The sequence below is a fragment of the Cryptomeria japonica genome, chromosome 7, assembly GCF_030272615.1.
Source record: "Cryptomeria japonica chromosome 7, Sugi_1.0, whole genome shotgun sequence".
Classification (NCBI taxonomy): Eukaryota; Viridiplantae; Streptophyta; class Pinopsida; order Cupressales; family Cupressaceae; genus Cryptomeria; species Cryptomeria japonica.
The window spans coordinates 225,391,480-225,409,898 of NC_081411.1; the positions used below are offsets into that span (position 1 = coordinate 225,391,480).

At 38.7% G+C, this 18,419-nt stretch overlaps 2 protein-coding genes across 6 annotated transcripts in view; both read left to right on the top strand.

The window, feature by feature from the left end:
* The window catches only part of LOC131028330 (protein LIKE EARLY STARVATION, chloroplastic), a 55,959-nt gene that overhangs the window by 36,633 nt on the left and 907 nt on the right, over window positions 1-18,419 (top strand). For all 5 annotated transcript variants that reach the window (XM_057958591.2, XM_059208038.1, XM_057958590.2 and 2 more), the window contains one exon: window positions 18,076-18,272. In XM_057958591.2, coding sequence (XP_057814574.2) covers window positions 18,076-18,272 — 197 coding nt within the window. The remainder of the gene's footprint in view (window positions 1-18,075; window positions 18,273-18,419) is intronic.
* On the top strand, window positions 1,815-2,748 carry LOC131856344 (uncharacterized). Its single transcript, XM_059208039.1, has 2 exons — window positions 1,815-2,182; window positions 2,263-2,748. Exons 1-2 carry the CDS (start codon window positions 2,140-2,142, stop codon window positions 2,703-2,705), a joined length of 486 nt encoding a protein of 161 aa, XP_059064022.1. The 5' UTR covers window positions 1,815-2,139; the 3' UTR covers window positions 2,706-2,748.

Consider the following 18,419-nt stretch of genomic DNA (forward strand, 5'->3'; position numbering starts at 1 on the left):
GATAAAATGAATGGTAGAGGAAAATTAGGGTTTCAAAAAGTAAGAAGAAGCAAACGAGAGTATATACCTCGAAAGTGACACTTGTATTCGTCACTTTGTTGATTTTAGAATACTATTCAGTGCAGCAGAGCCCACATAGCCATCATCATGCCTTCACGACGACCGGAGCGTCCCACGAGGATCGAGATCCTGCGCCAGGCCGTGATCAACGATGAGCCACTGGACGAGGTGAGTTGACTGAACGTTTGACTTTTGATTCTTTCGCATTTTGACTTTTTTGTGATTGTATGTGGGCCTTGAAGGCTGACCGGGGCCCACCCAGGGCGCCATGGTCCCTGTGGGGCGCCCTGGTCCCCCCAGGGCGCCATGGTCCCTGACAGGGGCGCCATGGTCCCTTCAGGGCGCCATGGTCCCCTCAGGGCGCCATGGTCCCTGACAGGGCACCATGGTCCCCAATCAGGGCCTGGCGAGGGGTTACAAGGCTAGCATACAATGTACGACAGTTTGCATTAGCGTTCTTGATGATCGAGTACTGATTACAGTCATGTTTTGATGTTGCAGGGTCTCCCGTACATGAGAGAGCATACAGCGGGACATATTCTTCGCACTTTGCGAGATCAGATTCCGCGGCTGACTCAGTCAGAGAGAGACACACTGTCGATTGTGGGATTGTGGTCTGTGATTCTCATGCCGGCCATTCGATTTCATCCTGCGATGCTGATGGCCTTGATGGAGCGATGGGATCCTGACACATGCACTTTTCACCTTCCAGTAGGAGAGCTGACGGTCACACTCGAGGATGTATACCGTATACTTCGTCTTCCTATCAGAGGAGCGACAGTTACATACGCGACCGATCGATCAGCGGAGGATCATCAGAGAGAGCAGGTGTATTGCATAGGGAGAGTCATGCCGAGCGAGACGAGAGGTCGCATCATGGTCAGCTGGCTCTTACATCCTACAGGGGAGGTACCCCTTCTGAGACGCCTTATGATAGCCATCATAGCACTAGCCGTCTGCCCTAATGGGCGAGGCACGCACATGCATGGGGGTCTCACATGGTGTATCAGAGCGATGGAGAGACACAGGAGAGTGTATGCTTGGGGTCGGAGTATGCTTGCGCATCTCTATCACGACCTTGAGGAGTATGTATTCGGACAGGGGTTCAGTTTGATGACATGCACACTTCTGTAGGTGTGGATTTTAGAGCACTTCACATGCACCAGGCCCATCGGCTTTCCGTTGAGTACAGCGAGCGAGCGACCTAGGGTGTTCGCTTATCCTCTTACCAGCGAGTGGAGATTTGGAGATTTGTTATATTGGAGAGTGATTTTTGACAGACTGACATCCGAGGTGATAGTGTGGAGACCTTACCTACAGATGCACAGATGGGATGGTATGGAGAGACAGTTAGCATGCCTATAGAGGAACCGCCTACTGCGAGGACGATATGCACACATCATAGTCCCTTTCTACTTCGACCGAGTACGGAGGCAGTTCGGGCTAGAGCAGTGTGTTCCAGCCGATGTGCCCATCTATACTCGACACTCACGGGTCCTTCCCAGACCTAGAGCAGTAGCGAGACCGACGGTAGATGACATTGAGACTACAGACTTAGAGGGATCTGATCAGGATGTAGTCATTGACTACTTTGCAGAGCCTGGAGCACAGCGCAGGTACGTCTCATGGTTTATGAGATCATATCCGGGTCCTATCTTTTCACCAGATCATCCGACAGGCTATCCAGGCCCATGGAGACATGGAGACCAAGATGAGGACCAGGGATCCAGGTCAGAGGAGCCAGAGGAGGGAGAGGATCATGAGGAGGCGGGAGATCCTGATCCACCTACAGGTGATCAGTCCAGTGCCGAGGAGGAGGAGGAGGAGGATACAGATAGAGAGGAGGATGAGGGAGATGCAGGTGATGATGCGGATGAGGATGAGGATAGAGATGATGAGGAGGAATCGGATGCAGCTCCCCACCATTCAGAAGACGATACCATAGCTCTGGATCCACCTCTTATTCCCCAATAGGGGGAACATGAGGCGATATGGAGATCTGTTCCTAGTACCGTCCAGCCTACACCCATCGTGCACAGATTATTCGAGCGAGGGGAGCCTAGCGGTGCCCAGGCACAGATGGTACCATATCATGATCCCTACTGGCGTGAGGGAGATCCAGGTATGGTGGTTTTATATTGATTGATTGATGTTTTGATGATATAGAATGGTACTAACAAAAAATCTGTTCTACTGCCACAGCTAATGTGCAGGAGTGGCGTTCCCTGATTCAGCAGGCAATGACAGACATTTCCATGATAGCACAGATCCCCAGTTCCTCACAGATTGCTTATAGGCCTCAGGGGAATGCGGGTCGGCATGAGGACTTGTTTTCCCCATTCCGAGTACAGGTAGATATATGGAGGGAGAGAGAGAGAGTCCTATCAAAGGACGTCCAGCGGGCGCAGCAGAGAGAGAGAGTCCTATCAGAGGACCTCCAGCAGGCGCGGCGAGATCTAGCAGCAGCTCAGGCCGAGGCTACCACCTATCGCGCGATCCTTATGGATAGGGATCGTAGGAGTTCCTCTCGGAGTCACTCACGGTCTGTATCGTGCTACACACCCATGGGTCCACCTTCACGGCCAGATCAGGAGGGAGCGTCCAGTCGACACTCTCCAGCCACTAGCCCTAGGGATAGGAGATGATTTTATGATGTAAAAGAGAGGTCACATTTTGGATATACAGTGACCTGTTTTTGTATACGATCCACATATATATATATATATGTATATATACATGCTTCTCTTTGTCTCAAATGTGTTATCTTTAATGCTTAAAACAATGTATATTTTGTTTTGATTAAATCTAATTCATTTGGTAAATGTACATGTATGTTCAGAATTTAATTTCCATGTGATTGATTTCTCAATGCTCTATGATTAAATTGATACATGTGTGACTTAATTAAATATTTAATCAAGTACTACATTGATGATAAGGAAGACATATGCATTAAGTCTAAGAATCATATAACTAATGTGATTTAATTCTGAATTTAAACACAACATGATACGATTCTACTTAACACATAAAGACACTGTATAATATGCTAGCATAATAGGAATGTAAATCTTTTACAATTTACATAAATGAATTCAAGACAAACTATAAAGCAAGAAGACACGCTTGTCAGGAACGAAGCAATATAGATTAAACAACATAACATTTAATTCTATTTTGCTTTAATTAAGAGATACTAACATATTATCCAATGTTGAAGAATTGAAAAAGAAGATAGATGAAGAATGAAGAATTAAGCATAATATCTACGCAAGTGCATAGCATTAATAGGTTCTTTAAGAGGCGTACCGTCTACATCCGCTATTTTGTAAGCACCTGATCCATAATCCTCAATAACGATATATGGTCCAAGCCAATTAGGACTAAATTTTCCCTTTTCTGTAGGTAAGGCATTCACATTGCGCTGATTCTCATAAAGGACTAAGTCGCCTACTGAGAAGGAACGTTGAATAACCTTATCATTATAGCTTCGTTGTAGAGTTTTGTGATACACTTGAATATGCTCAAGAGCGTTTATACGCTGTTCATCAAGCATCTCAAGCTGTTGAAGTCGTTGTTCTCTATAAGAGTCATCATCTACTATACCTTTGAGAGAAACCCTAAGTGACGGAATCTCTAATTCTAAGGGCATAATAGCATCAGCACCATAAACAAGATTATAAGGAGTAGTTCCCGTAGCAATTCGTACACTCGTTCGGTAGGCCCAAAGAGCATAGATCAGTTGGTTACTCCAATCCTTACCATGCTTATTCACGGTTTTGCGAAGAATTTGTTCAATTATCTTATTGGATGATTCGGCTTGGCCATTTGATTGAGGATAGTAAGGTGTAGAAAATCGATGTTTGATATGATACTTCTCGAGGAATTTCTTCACGTCCTTGTTCTTAAATGATGTCCCATTATCTGAAATAATAGTAGAAGGTATCCCGAATCGAGAAATGATGTTTTCTAGAAGAAATTGACAAATCACTTCAGCAGTGGTAGAGCGAAGGGGAATAGCTTCTACCCACTTCGTAAAGTAATCTGTTGCGGTTATAATGAAGGTGTGTCCTTGAGATGAAGGAGGAGAGATTTTACCAATAAGATCCAAACCCCATGCGGAAAAAGGCCAAGAAGCTACTTGAGAACGGAGTTCTTGGGCAGGAGCATAAATTAGATTATTGTGTTGTTGACATTGATGACATTTTTTAACAAATGAAAAGGAATCCTTCTGCATAGTTTGCCAATAGTATCCCATACAAAGCAATCTATGAACCAAAGATTTGCCCCCAAAATGCCCCCCACAGGCACCTGAATGTGCCTCTTCAAGAGCAACAGGGATTTCCGACTTGTTAAGACAACGAAGGAGAAGACCATCATAACCCCTTCGGTAAAGGACATTAGAAAGAATGATATACCTAGCAGACAGCTTGCGGATTCTAGCCCTAGTGTTCCTATTAGCGGAATCAGGAAAGGTACCATCAGTCAAATATCTTACGATATGCGAGTACCATTCGTCTGAGTCTACAAAGTCACAACATGTTACCAGGCTAGAATCATCTACAATAGTTGGAGAAATAAGGTTGTGAATAACGAATTTAAGATCGACCACAGGGTCCTCTAAAGATACTAGAGAAGCCACACATGCCATTGCATCCGCATGTCGATTATCTTTTCGAGGAACGGGTTCCATAGTATAAGAATCGAAATTTTGTAATAAAGAGACAGCAAGGTCTTTATATTGTGATAATTTGTCTTGTTTTGCTTGATATATTCCTGTTACTTGTCTTATAATCAATTGCGAATCTCCATAGATATGTATGTGTTTTATATTCAGAGCTAAGGCTGCTTTTATTCCCGCTATAAGAGCCTCATACTCAGCAATGTTATTGGTACACAGGAAATTTAGACGATATGATAAAGGAATGGACTTCCTTGTAGGAGAAATCAGAACAACACCTGCCCCCGATCCCGTACGACACTTAGAGCCATCAAAGTATAACTCCCAAGTTTCATCTTTCTCTATAGAAAGAATGAAGTCGTCAGGAAAGGACTCAGGGTTAGGGAAGGAGAAAGGTGAAGGGGCCTCAACTAAGTGATCGGTCAACGCTTGTCCTTTAATTGCTCTTTGTGAAACAAATTTAAGGTCAAATTCAGTTAACATCATAACCCACTTAGCTAGACGTCCTGATAAATCAGTTTTAGAGAAAAGATGCTTCAAAGGATCAAACTTTACCATGACATGGACTTCTGAATTCAAAAGATAATGTCTCAATTTCTGAGTCGCAAATACCAAGGCCAAGCATTGTCTTTCTATCGCAGAATATCGGGTCTCATAATCGAGTAAGGTACGACTTATGTAATAAACCGGACATTCCTTACCATCTTTATCATGTTGTGCCAACAATGCTGCGAGAGCATGAGAGGAAGCAGCTGTATACAGAAGGAAGGGTTTAGAAGGTTCGGTAGGTTGAAGAATAGGAGGACTAGCCAAATACACTTTTAAATCTTCAAATGCTTGCTGACAATCCTCATTCCATTGAAAAGTGATATCCTTTTTAAGAAGTTGAGTAAAAGGAAAGGTACGATCCGCAAGCTGAGACACGAACCTACGAATAGCTTGAATCTTTCCTTGTAAGCTTTTAAGTTGAGACACATTTCTAGGAGGTGGCATGTTGACAATAGCATCTATTTTCTTAGTATCCACCTCAATCCCACGATGCGAAACTATGAACCCTAATAGTTTTCCACTATCCACACCAAAAACGCATTTTCGGGGATTCAAGCGCATGTGATATTTACGAATTCTTTCAAAGATTTGACGAAGGATTTTAACATGATCCATGCGAAGAAAGGATTTGGCCAAAATATCATCAACATAATCCTCTAAAATCTTATGCATATAATCATGAAAGATAAGGGTCATCGCTCGTTGATAAGTTGCACCGGCGTTTTTAAGTCCAAAAGGCATCATTATCCAACAAAACGTACCCCAAGGAGTGGTGACAGCAGTTTTGAATTGATCTTGAGGGTTAATAAAAATTTGATTGTAGCCCGAAAAACCATCCATGAAGGATAACAAGGCATGTCCTGCCGTAGAATCAACTATCATGTCAATGTTTGGAAGAGGGAAATCATCTTTCAAGGAAGCTTTATTCAAATCTCGAAAGTCAGTACACATTCTTATTTTGTTATCTGGTTTAGCCACAGCGACAATATTTGAAATCCATGGGGAATAGTCAATAGGGCGAATAAATCCAGCCTCCAATAATTTTTCAATCTCAGCCTTAACAAGCAAAGCTACCTTAGGATTCATTTTTCGAATCTTTTGTTTCACTGGCTTAGCATCAGGAACTAAGACAATATTATGAGTAACGATCTTAGGATCTATACCAGGCATGTCAGAATATGCCCAAGCAAAGATCTCAGGGAACTCATGCAATAGTTCTTCATATTGTTTCTGTTCCTCTTCATCCAAACATTTCCCAATTTTAATGACTTTCTCTTTATTGCAAGGATCCATCTTAACATCAGTGGTGTCACTTATGAGAAGATTACTTTGTTGAGGAGTATCCTTTAACTGAGGGAATTCTTTCACAATCTCATCATTATCAATCTCTTTTCCAAAATAGGCTTCGGTGTTCAAACAATAAGGGAGTCCCCTATTGTGATGATAACGAGGAAGAGTGTCATAGGCTCCCAAGAACTCAACTAAAGCATCATCGGTAGGGAAGATATCCAAAGCACAGTCACCCGAAGGATCCCCATCAATATACTCAGGGTGCTGCATTGATAGAGATGTAGAAATAGCATTAACACTAATGCATGGTCTTTTAGAAGCTTTAGTACGTCTGCAGGGATTATAGCCAAGTCCAAAGGCATAATTGTGAAAATTAGTCTCTAGAGGAACTCTTATCCCTTGTTCATGAGCACCACAACCTTTTCCATGATACCCATGCCTAGCAAAAATGCGAAAACCACGACCATAACGATCAGCCATTTCAGGAAGAGAAGGTGGTTTTTCATAAGACAAAGAATCAAACTCTTCATAATTAGAGGTGTGAGGAGAAGAAGTTTGAGAAGCGGCCACAAAATTATTACTCATAGATTCAGGCAAGGTTGATTGATTTTTAGCTTCTTCTTTCTTTTCAACTTTATGATTTTCAGCTTCTTCCTTCTTTTCAATTTTAATTTCTCTAGAAGGAACCTTATATTCACCTACAAAGGTAGGGTTAAAATCAAGAGATCCCCAATCATCCTCTGCAAGAACCTTCTTAGGATCAAAATCCTTTTTATGTGTAGTTTCAAGTCGAGAAGGATCTTCTTCAGGAGCTCCAGACTCATCCAAAGAATTCCGATCATCGGAGAGCGAGGATTCATCGATAGGTTTCTTGTTTAAAGAGTCATCACTAGACGAGGATGGCTTAGAAGAACTCCCTTTGGAAGTAGATGTTTGTAGACAAGCTTGAAAATTAGTATCACCCATCAAAGTGTATGTCTTATTGTTATAAACGAATTTAACTTGTCTATGCAATGTAGAGGGGACAGCTTGCATGCTGTGAATCCAAGGCCTCCCTAATAACAAGTTATATGTTAAATTTCCTGGCATAACATGGATAGGAGTAGGCAAAGTAACAGGTCCCACTGTGAGAGGTAAGGTGATGATACCTAATGAAGTCTTAGCCACATTGTCAAAGCCACGAATGGGACGAGAGTCAGGCTCAATAAGAGACGTATCCACATTCATCTTATGCAATAAATTAATGCTACACACATTAAGGCCAGAGCCATTATCTACTAGTGTTCGTCTTATAGCAGTGTCTTTCATGATAACCACAATCATCAAGGGATCATATTGATGTTGGATTTCACTAGTAGGCAACTCATCTTGGGTAAACACAATTTGAGCTTTAGGATTCATCACAGAGTTAACCAAAGATGCTATATTACTAGGTGTATTCGGTGGAGGAACATTCAAATCTTTCAAGGCATCTTGTAACATTCCATGATAAGCGGAAGAAGTTTGAATCAAATCCCAAAGGGATATCTTAGCAGGGGTAGCTTTAAGTTGTTCTATGAGATCATATTCCTTACCCATAACTTGCGAAATACGGGGAGCTTGAGGAAGAATTGGTTGAGGATTAGGAAGGGAAACTGGAATAACAGGAGGAGGATTAGGTTGCCTATTATTTCTAGTATGATAAGTATGGGCAACCACATGATAACTCTCTCTAGTTATTTGTTTAGCATAACTGTAAGGACTTACAGGTTTTCTTCCTTGCACGGTGATGATTGGTTTATTCGGGGTACGAAAGGAATCATGATCATACCTTCCTTGGACAGTAAGGAGAGGTGATTTAAGAACTTGAAAGGTGGGAGAAGGATAAGCACCTTGGACTTCAAAGAGAGGCTTATTATGTTCATTCAAGTTTATCATGTTAACCAATTTAGAGGCCTTGTTCTTGTTTAAAGATTTCGATAAAACCACAAAGTCATCAAGAGCATCATCCAACAAAGCATGATCATATCGGTTAAAAGGTTTGTCTTTTGATTCAAAAGGAGACATCTCCTCATAGAGGGGATTATTGAAAACAACCATGTTACTAGATTCAGGGGAAGAGTTGATAGGAATGTATCCTTGAGAGGAATCATTCGACTTATCTTTCTCATCACACCTAAATGGCATAGTAACAAGGTTTATGAGTTTTTGGTAAAATGAAGGTTTGGCATCTTTAGGGTTTAAAAACTCATCTAAAGCTTCATCTAATTCATCTTGGCTATACTCATAATAATCATCAAAAGCATGAACATTTTGCAAATAAAAATCTGACATTTTGAAAAGATTGCATAAAGTTTAAACACACAATGCAAAAAACACACTTTTTTTTTTTTTTTTCTTTTTCTTTTTAATGAAAATGAAATGAAAACACACTAAATCTAGATCTAGATCTAACAAATGTAATGCAAGAGGAAGCAATGATAGATTCACGTCGGGTTCACCAAAATGTGTGGGGGAAAAAGCGAGACTAGGTTAACATGCCCTAATCCTACCTTTTGACACACATTACAGAATACGAAAGAGTCTAGAGATATTGCACAATTGGCTACTTCTTTTGGTGAAAGAGAGAGCCACGGGATATCTATTAGGATTTCTATTCCCTTGTTGAAATTGTAAGATCAAGTAATGCAAGTTCAAACCCTAATCCCAAAATGCAAGTACGAACTAATAACAAGATTGCAGAATTGAGATTAAACAATGAACAGCTGTAAATACAAGGATGAAATAAGAATGCAGATGTGTACCCGGAGTCAAAATCGGACTGAAAATGTTCGGGACGGGGGCGCGGGCGCCACTGTCCTGAAAACTGCACCGGAAACTGCTGTTCTGCACTCTGGAACACTGTCGGAAAGCTGTCTGCAAACTGTCTGTCCGGAGGACCAGGGCGCCCAGCGCCTCTGTCCCAGGGACCAGGGCGCCCAGCGCCCCTGTCCTGGCAGGACCAGGGTGCCCAGCGCCCCTGTCCCAGTCTTCTGCTCTGCAATTTGATACAGAGTGCTGTCTCGACCTTCTTTCTCCGGATCTGTATCCCGCGGCGTCGTCTGAATCCCGAAACCTGCAGTGATATCTGGAAAAGGGTGTATGGGCGGCTATATAGGGTTTTGCCTTAGTCAAACCCCCGCTTCGGTGATTTCCACCTCCACGAATAGCCAAGTTGTTTTGTAAAATGTATTGTGTGTGCAAACCTAGTGTGTGTGCAAGGTCCTAAAATGCAAGAAAGCAAACTAGAGCAACCTAGAAAGTAAACCCTAATTGCTTGTAAATGATAACGTAAATGCTCTAAATCAAGATGCAAAGTGATCTAAAGCATGAATAAATGATGTATTGAAGCTTATGTAAAGACATGAAAACAACATGAAATCATACCCAACCCTCAAGGGAGGAGTACAAGCCAATCTTCAGTCGGTAATCTCCTATTGTTCTTCAATGTCTTCCAAGCCCTAAGTGGATGAATGAATTTGATAGATGCTTGATAGAAAGATGTTGTAAGATGTTGAAGTCTTCAAAGATTTGCCCTTTCGCTGCATATGAAGTTCCTGGAAACAAAAATCGGGATCCCTTCAAATGAGGAAAGAGAGCTTTTATGTATGAAACCCTAGGTCGCAAATTCGTATTTTGGCCGACCTAGAGATTGAATATCCCGCCAATTTCTTGGGGTTAAGCTTTATTTTATGATTGGATCGCGCTCCTAAAATTTCGGGAAAAATGTCCGGGACCATGTTGCACTCCGGGCGCCACGGTCCCGACAACTTTTCACCAAATTTTCAGGGCCGTCGGATATGATGATTTTAGAGAGAATCCCGAAGTTACAGGTGATTTCGAGATGTTTTGACCCCGAAACCAAGCCCCCAAGTTCGAAATAGGACTTAATTAGGGTTTTTGATTAAATGATGCATTGGAGGACTAAAATGCGAAGGGCGAGCTTTAGTGAAAAGGGCCCAATTTTATGATGTAGAGAATGATGAAATAGGACCTTAGACCTAATTAATTTGATTAATTAAGTGCTTAAGGAGAAATGCAATGCAGAATGTAAAATGCACCAAGGCGGGTGCTAAACTAGGTGTGAAATTGTACCACCCTAGCAAGTGCGTACAATTTACGACGCTACAGGTCCTTTAAAGAATGGAGTATGATTTTAGTCAGATCAACTCTAATCCTTGGTTGATCATCTCAAATCTTCTCCTATAATAATTTCATGTGTGAACAAAGATATATCTTACTCCTGTATCTAGTACGCATTGTCATCTTTATTATTACTTCATCTATTTAATTTATCTATTAGATATAATAGTAAGTGATATCTTAGAGATGTCCACATGGGTTACACATTCTTGGTGCCACTTGTATGTTGTATGTGACATTGGGATAAATGTTTAATGTGGATGTCACATTGGAAAAACATAGTACTAAAAGTTTAATGTGGGGGTAATGGTTTTGTAAGCTCATTGTTTAGAGGCACATGTTTATGTATTACCACTTGGTGGTTTTGTGTAAGCTTATTTTTATAAAAACAAGTACATGAGTAGTTGAGGTGGGCTTGTGTAACCTTTGGCTTGTTGGCTAAGGTTGGACTGAGCACCTCTTGTAGGTTGCATATGTGAGTAGAGGAAGTATGGATTGGGATGTGTGGCTACATATTTGCTTGTTCACATGGAAAAATGCAATTAGGGTACTTGATGCTTTAGAGGCCTTGCATGGAGACTCTGCAGTGTGTTGTAATCTTGTTTTTAGAGATAATACATTGAGAATGTGGATTTTTTGGGAAGTATGTTCTTCCCTTGGGAGGGTTTTTCCAAGGTACATTTGGTGTGATCTTGTGGTATGTTTGTTATTCTTTTGCATTGTGGATTTTGAATACTTGTATTGCATATTTTTTTCTTATTAGTTTCAAAGTTTTAAAACACTGACTTGGCAAACCAAAAAATTGGATTCGGATTCGGACTCGTGAAAGACTCGGCAAAAAGAAAAACCGTAGTTTTACTAAAAAACATAAAGAAATTAATGCATTTAGAGAACATAAGAGCCATAATTGAAACATTACACATGTCATATGATCTCCAAACACTCAATATTTGATATTTCATCATTCATACTCATAGTTTCAAACTTTAAGATGTATAATAGCAGCATAAGTTTCTCTTTAAAATGTATAATAGCAGCATGAGTTTATAAATGTTTACAAAATTACATATAATGATAGGTCTAGATCTTGGGGGAGAGAGGAGAGACTGAGATAGAGAGTGGTAGAGAGAGGGGATAGAGGAAGAGTGATAGGGAGATAGGTATAAAATTCGGGGCAGATAAAGTAAGTGAGATAGAGAGGGCAAGAGAATGCTAATAGGAGCCTACTGATTACTGAAATTTGACTGTCTGAAAAATTTAAAGATCTTCTAAAACCTAGAATTTTCATTATAATTCTTAGAGATTTGAAACCACTCTCAAACATCCTGCCAATATAATGATATATACATGAAATATAACTTAAAGTATAAGTTCAATATTCTTATACTTAAATGTTATATTTCATGTATATATTCTGATGAGAGAATGAGACTGACTTGAACACAAAAGATTTAGATAATTTTTTTACGTGTTTTCTGGGTTGCATGAGTCTAGTCAAAAGACTCGCCTCGCAAGTCCATGGCGAGTCGACTCATGGCGCCACTAGACTTGCGAATCCGTGGTGATTCCACGAGTTTTTAAACTATGATTAGTTTTATGTGGAAATGGTATATTATTGCTGCAAATTTCCTTTTAAGATGGAGGTTGTTTTGTATGAAACAAATCTGCACCACCTTAATGTTCATTGTCCTCAAATTCATTTCTTTATCCTCAAATATTTTTGGTGCATGTTTCACGGTACTAGATGGTAAGGTAGATATATTGCAATCACTATCCTCATCTAAGACACCTTTGCTAACGTACAACTTCTCTTTAGCTAGACCTATGAGTTCATAAACCTTCAACTTTGAGTTGTATCCAAGAAACATATACTTAAGGACTTTTAGACAATTTCTTCATTTGCAACTTGCAAATGAGCATGGAATATGTACATCCAAATACCTTGAGATGTGAGATGGCGAGTCTTTTCTTAGTCCATGCTCTTCAGGAGTGATGTCATTAGTACTTTGGTGGGTGCCTTGTTCAGCAAATGCATTATTGTATAGATTGCTTTTGCATAGAATGCATCATGAACTAGATTTTCATCCTTCAACATACTTTGCACCATTTCCTTGATGGTACAATCATGTCTCTTTGCAACTCCATTCTATTGAGGCATGCATGCAATGGTCAACTGACTTATATCCCATGTTCTTTCAGATATTTTGAGAACTCATTGCTAGTGAATTCCTCCACTTGATTTGAGTGTATTGCTTTTAGTGAGTCACAAGATGATTGTTCAATTAAGGCTCAAAATTCTTTGAATATTTCAAATTCTTGATCTTCGTTAGTCAAGTTATTCAAGCATTACACTCGCATCTTTTTGATATGATTATCCACAAATGGTTCAAGGTATTGGACATGATTATGGCTTGGTGTCATTTGTTCAGACAAATTAGTATTACCAAATGCAGAGGACCATGGGCTTTCTTTTTTAGCAACAAGAAAGGGAGATCAGTGTTATTTTCTGCTAAAGTAGTTGGAGCAAAGATCTTTTGTTTTCTTGATGGGGGGAAATCCTTACACCATGTCATGTCTACTCAAAGCAAGAAAACAGCTAACGTTGAGGTGATCTAATCATTAATGCCAATGTTTGGTGATAGGGCTTTATCTTCATATGAGAGATTAACAAGTTGAAACATTTTTTCAATCCTTGAGGTACGAGGAACAACTACTGAATTTTGCGACTTGTCTGAATGAGAAATAGCTTCTCACCATCTTGTTGATCAAATTCAACTTTCAAGCTAAGCAATTGACTTATTGGCAAGAGGTTCTTAGTGATTCTGTAATGTAAATAACCTTTATAAGTTAACATATGTGGGTTCTAAATGGTAGTGAAATATCGCCAATACCCTAAACTTTATAATCAGTATCATCTCCTCACGAGTCTTGTCTATATGAAGTAGAATCGGTCAAGGTGATACACCACTCTTTCATGTACTCAAATCAAAATAGTAAAATACCATACCGATGGCACTAAAGAGGATGTGGATGTTACTACAACTCATATGAAGTCCTCTTCGTTAGAACCTTTATTGGAAGTAACATTTTCATGTTGCTTGTGAGTCTTATTTTATCATCACCGATTCTTGTGTTTGTGCCCTTTTGGTCGATATGGTTGGCTTGATTCTCCATTCACAAAGGAGTTGTACCAACACTCTTGGAGAATATGAACCTTTTTTTCACAAACGAGACACTTCTTTTTTGTAGATTAATGTCCTATTTTGGTTTGGGTGGACCACTTAGACATTTAGTTTTCTTTCCTTGCTGGTATGACATGAGAGCCTGATTGTTTGTAGAGTTTCTAGTCTCATCTTGAATTGCTTTCTCCCGTTGAAGCAAATTCATCAATTCTCCCAATTTAGGCTTTCGGCTAGCCACATTGAGATAGGTGGCATGCTCAAAAATAAAGGGGCAGTGCTATCAAGATGATTGGAACAAGAGAATCATTTGAGTTTGTTTCCCCTAATGCTTGGAATGATGACGGCAATTCCACTACTCTTTTGAAGGATCCCATCAGTTTTTTACCACTTTGCATTCTCAAACAACGATATTGACTTTGGAGATGAAGAATTTGATTCTTTGTTTCAAACACTTTTTTTAGTTTATCTCAAGCTTCATTGTGCTTTGTACAATTTTGCCATGAGGCTGGACCTCATCAGTCATTCCAAACAAGATGATTAGTTTGGCTTCAACAAGCCTTCTTTTCTCATTGGCATCTGTTGTAGGCCTTGTACCAGTACTATTCACAATATCCCATAGGTCTTCAAACTCTAATTGGGTTTGGACATTTGTTTTCCATGTAGAGTTGTTATCACCTCTCAAACTTGAGAGTTTGTAAGCATGATTCTGGGAGCATTTGAAGCCATTTCTGCTATATGAGAGCTGTTTACCTGTCCAAATAGGAGAAGCTCTCCTTTATGTATACTTGTTTGACTGTTATACCAAGTCCCTTGATACACTTGCCTTTCATATACTTGTTGGTACATGGAAGAAATGGGTTCTATTGGTGCTTTGGTGAGTTCCTTGTGTTTCTAAAAGACACACTTACGAAACCTTTTAGCCTTAGGGTATAGAGTCAAATTAAATGATCAAGCGATGCTTAATGATCAAAACATAGGTAGGTTGGGCCAATTAATTGAATTAGGTACAATCTCCTCGACACTTTATGCTTTGTTGAGCTTGGGAGGGTTTTCCCTTCAAATCTCACAAGGCATACAAACATTCCTAACTTGCTATAAACAAAGGTTAAACCTTAAATGACATATGATATAAACAAACAACTCTTAATGCTAATGTTTGTTTTTATTACAGCTAGCACTCTTTACATAGATTTGTAAATAATGACCTACGAGTGTATGTTAAAGAATTCCATAGTGATGCCTTTGTATTAATTCTTTATATTCCTAATAACAACTAACGTATCTAGGACAATATATGCATTACAAAAAAGAGATTAATTTATATTTTAAAAGATTTGATCAATCATTGCTTAAAGACTGGTACAGTCTTTGTTGGGAGACAAAGTAAGAAATATAGAGTAAATTGAAACAAGATAGAAATTTTTTATTTCTAAATGAGACAGACCATGCGCAGGCAAATTATGAAACATCCCTTATCAATCACATCTTTCTATATATAATAAAAGACTTTTACTTCTATTGTGATAGAAAACCAATTAATTATAACAATAGAAGTGTATTCTCAGAGATATGTAGATCTCTTGAAACATTGTGCACAATAATGGAGAACTATATGTAAAAATCTCCTTTTATATTGATGTTAAAAAGGTGTTAATCTTTGCTTTCAAATATATAACTTTATAAAATTGACTCTACAATGCATGGTTCCCTCAAACATCAGTATGGACTGAATAATATTGAAGTTCCTAAAACAAGAGAGAGGTCTTTCATATAAAAGAGACAATTGATATATAAAGCTGCGTAGGGATTTTTAGCCTCAACAACTTTATTTGTTGATTGAATCACATTTTTCCATTTCTAGAATTTGTTTTACTGGTAATTCATTGGCTAGGGTTTGTGTTGCTTGACAAATTCATTGTCAATAAGTAGGGTTTTTGGGTTCAGAATACCAAACTTTGTTTTGTTTTCATGGAGGATGTCAGATTCAAGTCATTAAGTTGGATTGGTTTAGTTGTTAGAAAATTAATGGTGCGTGTTTCTAGTTCTTTAGAGGATTTAACATGAGCCACACTAGGATCTTAAAGGGCATTCGTGCAACAAATTTCTATTTATAGTAGTTGCTATTTTCAAACAAAGAGTTGAGGGCCTATTTTAGATTGCTTTTAGTTAGAGCTTATCTATTCTTTGTTTAGGTTTAGTTTTTTTTTTTAAAGTTCTTTCTGCCTTGTTTGTGCTTTGAACATTGATTTTTGGGATAAAAAAAGATTTTCTCTAGTCCCGAAATTGGGCATCTTGTAACCCTATAAATAAGTACTTTGAGCACAAACTTGGAATGATAGTTGACAATATGCTTATCTTGCTGAATTATTGTTCCATCTATTATTGAATCTGTGTTATTAGGTTTTTGTGATTTCATTTATTAAATTTGAAGCTGAATGATGATCTCAAGCTTTGTATTGATGTTGTTTGTTCGTTTAAGTGGCAGCTTTGCATGCAACTTAACAATTTCTTTCTTGAAATCATGTGTTGTCCTATGTTGAAGTAGTTATTACTTATTCCTTTGAAATCTTGTTTGCATCAGATTGCTAATCCTTGTTTTTGCCATTAGGAAGATGTTGTCATTTCTGTGTTTTGATTAGTTGCTTTCCTTTGTAATTTCATCAAATTTTGCTTGTGAGACGAGCTATTTCTAGTGTTGTGCTTGTACTTGATGCAAAAAGATAGGCATATGCATAGTTATTTCTTTTATGCAGAACTTCCCAAAAGAAATATTTTAGTGTTTATAACTATATATTTTGTTTATATATCTTAGTGTCTAGGGAGATTAAGATCTTAGGGAGCTCCACCTTACAATTTGAAGAGAGGTATTACCTCACATATTGTTCTAGTTTGAGTTGTATTGATAAAGACAAATTAAAATGCTAATCGAGTGATGCAGCTCAGAAGCAACCCTGATTCAATGCTGGACTTAATCCTTTGCGAACAAATTTAAGAGATTGATCAGTCGTATTGTTATAGATAGGAAACCAAGTGACAGATAAGCTCCACAACCCTGGGTCAGCTCTCCCAGACTTGTCATTAGCCACTTTATGCTCCCAACACCCTGTCCCCTAGTTGGAAGGCTTTGAAAAATTACTCTTGTAGGTATATGGGCTATAAAATATGCCACTCCTTAGGTGCTTGTTGACTAAAACCATTGCATGTATAATGATAGCAAAATATAACAATTCAATATCAAATTAATGAGAATCTAGTCAAAAGGCCAAAACATGATTATAATGAATGGGGATTTTGCAATAATGTTTGATAACATTCCAATATAACATGATATCTAATAACAACCATGATTTTAGAGTAGGGTCCTCTATAGCAAGTTAGGTCAGTTTGTGAGGGAACCAAACATTTTTTATACATTGTATGGTTCACGCCTTACTGATCCACATGCTAAAAATTTAGAAATGTTATTTCAGAGTTTATGGAGTGAACTTACATGAGGAACAGCTCTAGATTGAATTTTTTTAATGTATCATTGTAAAGAAGTTAAGAACCATTGGAAACTAGTGATGGCTTGTTGGTTTCCTAGCCGAAGATTGAATTTGATACTGTTTAGGGCATTGATTGTAAGACTTGAGAAGACATTACTAGAATATGGTACTTGGTCTAATTTCAATCTTGTTTTTCAAGAATGTGCTAGAAGCTTACGTTTTGAGGACAGTTTGATGAGGAAAATTTCTTGTTTTTCTTTGCATCAAATGCAATGTGGGTTTCAGTCTTTCAGATTTATATTTTATATTACTTGTAATGGAATTTTGGGTTACTAGTGCTGCTTAACAACTCTTTTATGGTTATTTTGATTGTGTAACATGTATGAACTTATGCCATTTCATCTCTAGGCAGCATAATAGATCAAATGTATTCTATTTCACCACAGAGTGGTGTAAATTATGTAAGTCTTATGCTATGTGTAGAATATCTTGATGATGATGGAGCAGGATTCAGCCAGATGGTAAAAGTGAGCTTTTATTTACTGTAGAGTTTTTACATGTATATATGTATATGTATATACGTGGGTCTATGTATATACAGTCTCTAATGACTAGGTTGATAGTACTCTAATGTGTTTATGTGTTCTTGCTGGGTAAATCTATACAGGACATAAAGAGCGGTGTTTTACATATGGAGAAATTTGCAGACAAATGGGCAAAAAATGGGCAGAATGAGCAATGGCAAGAAAAATGGTGGGAGCATTATGATGCAGCAGGTCATGCAGAAAAATGGGCTGACAAATGGTGTCAAATAGATCTCAACACTCCCTTGGAAGCTGGCCATGCTCATGTTTGGCATGAAAGGTAGCAAATATGATTGACATTCTTCTCTGTGGAATTTAATTAAGATCAGAGGAAAACATAAATAGGGTGAAGAATATCTTGAGAAAAATTAGTCACTTTCAAAAGGCTTGAGATTTTATTTGATGTATCTGACAAGCTCTTGTTGTA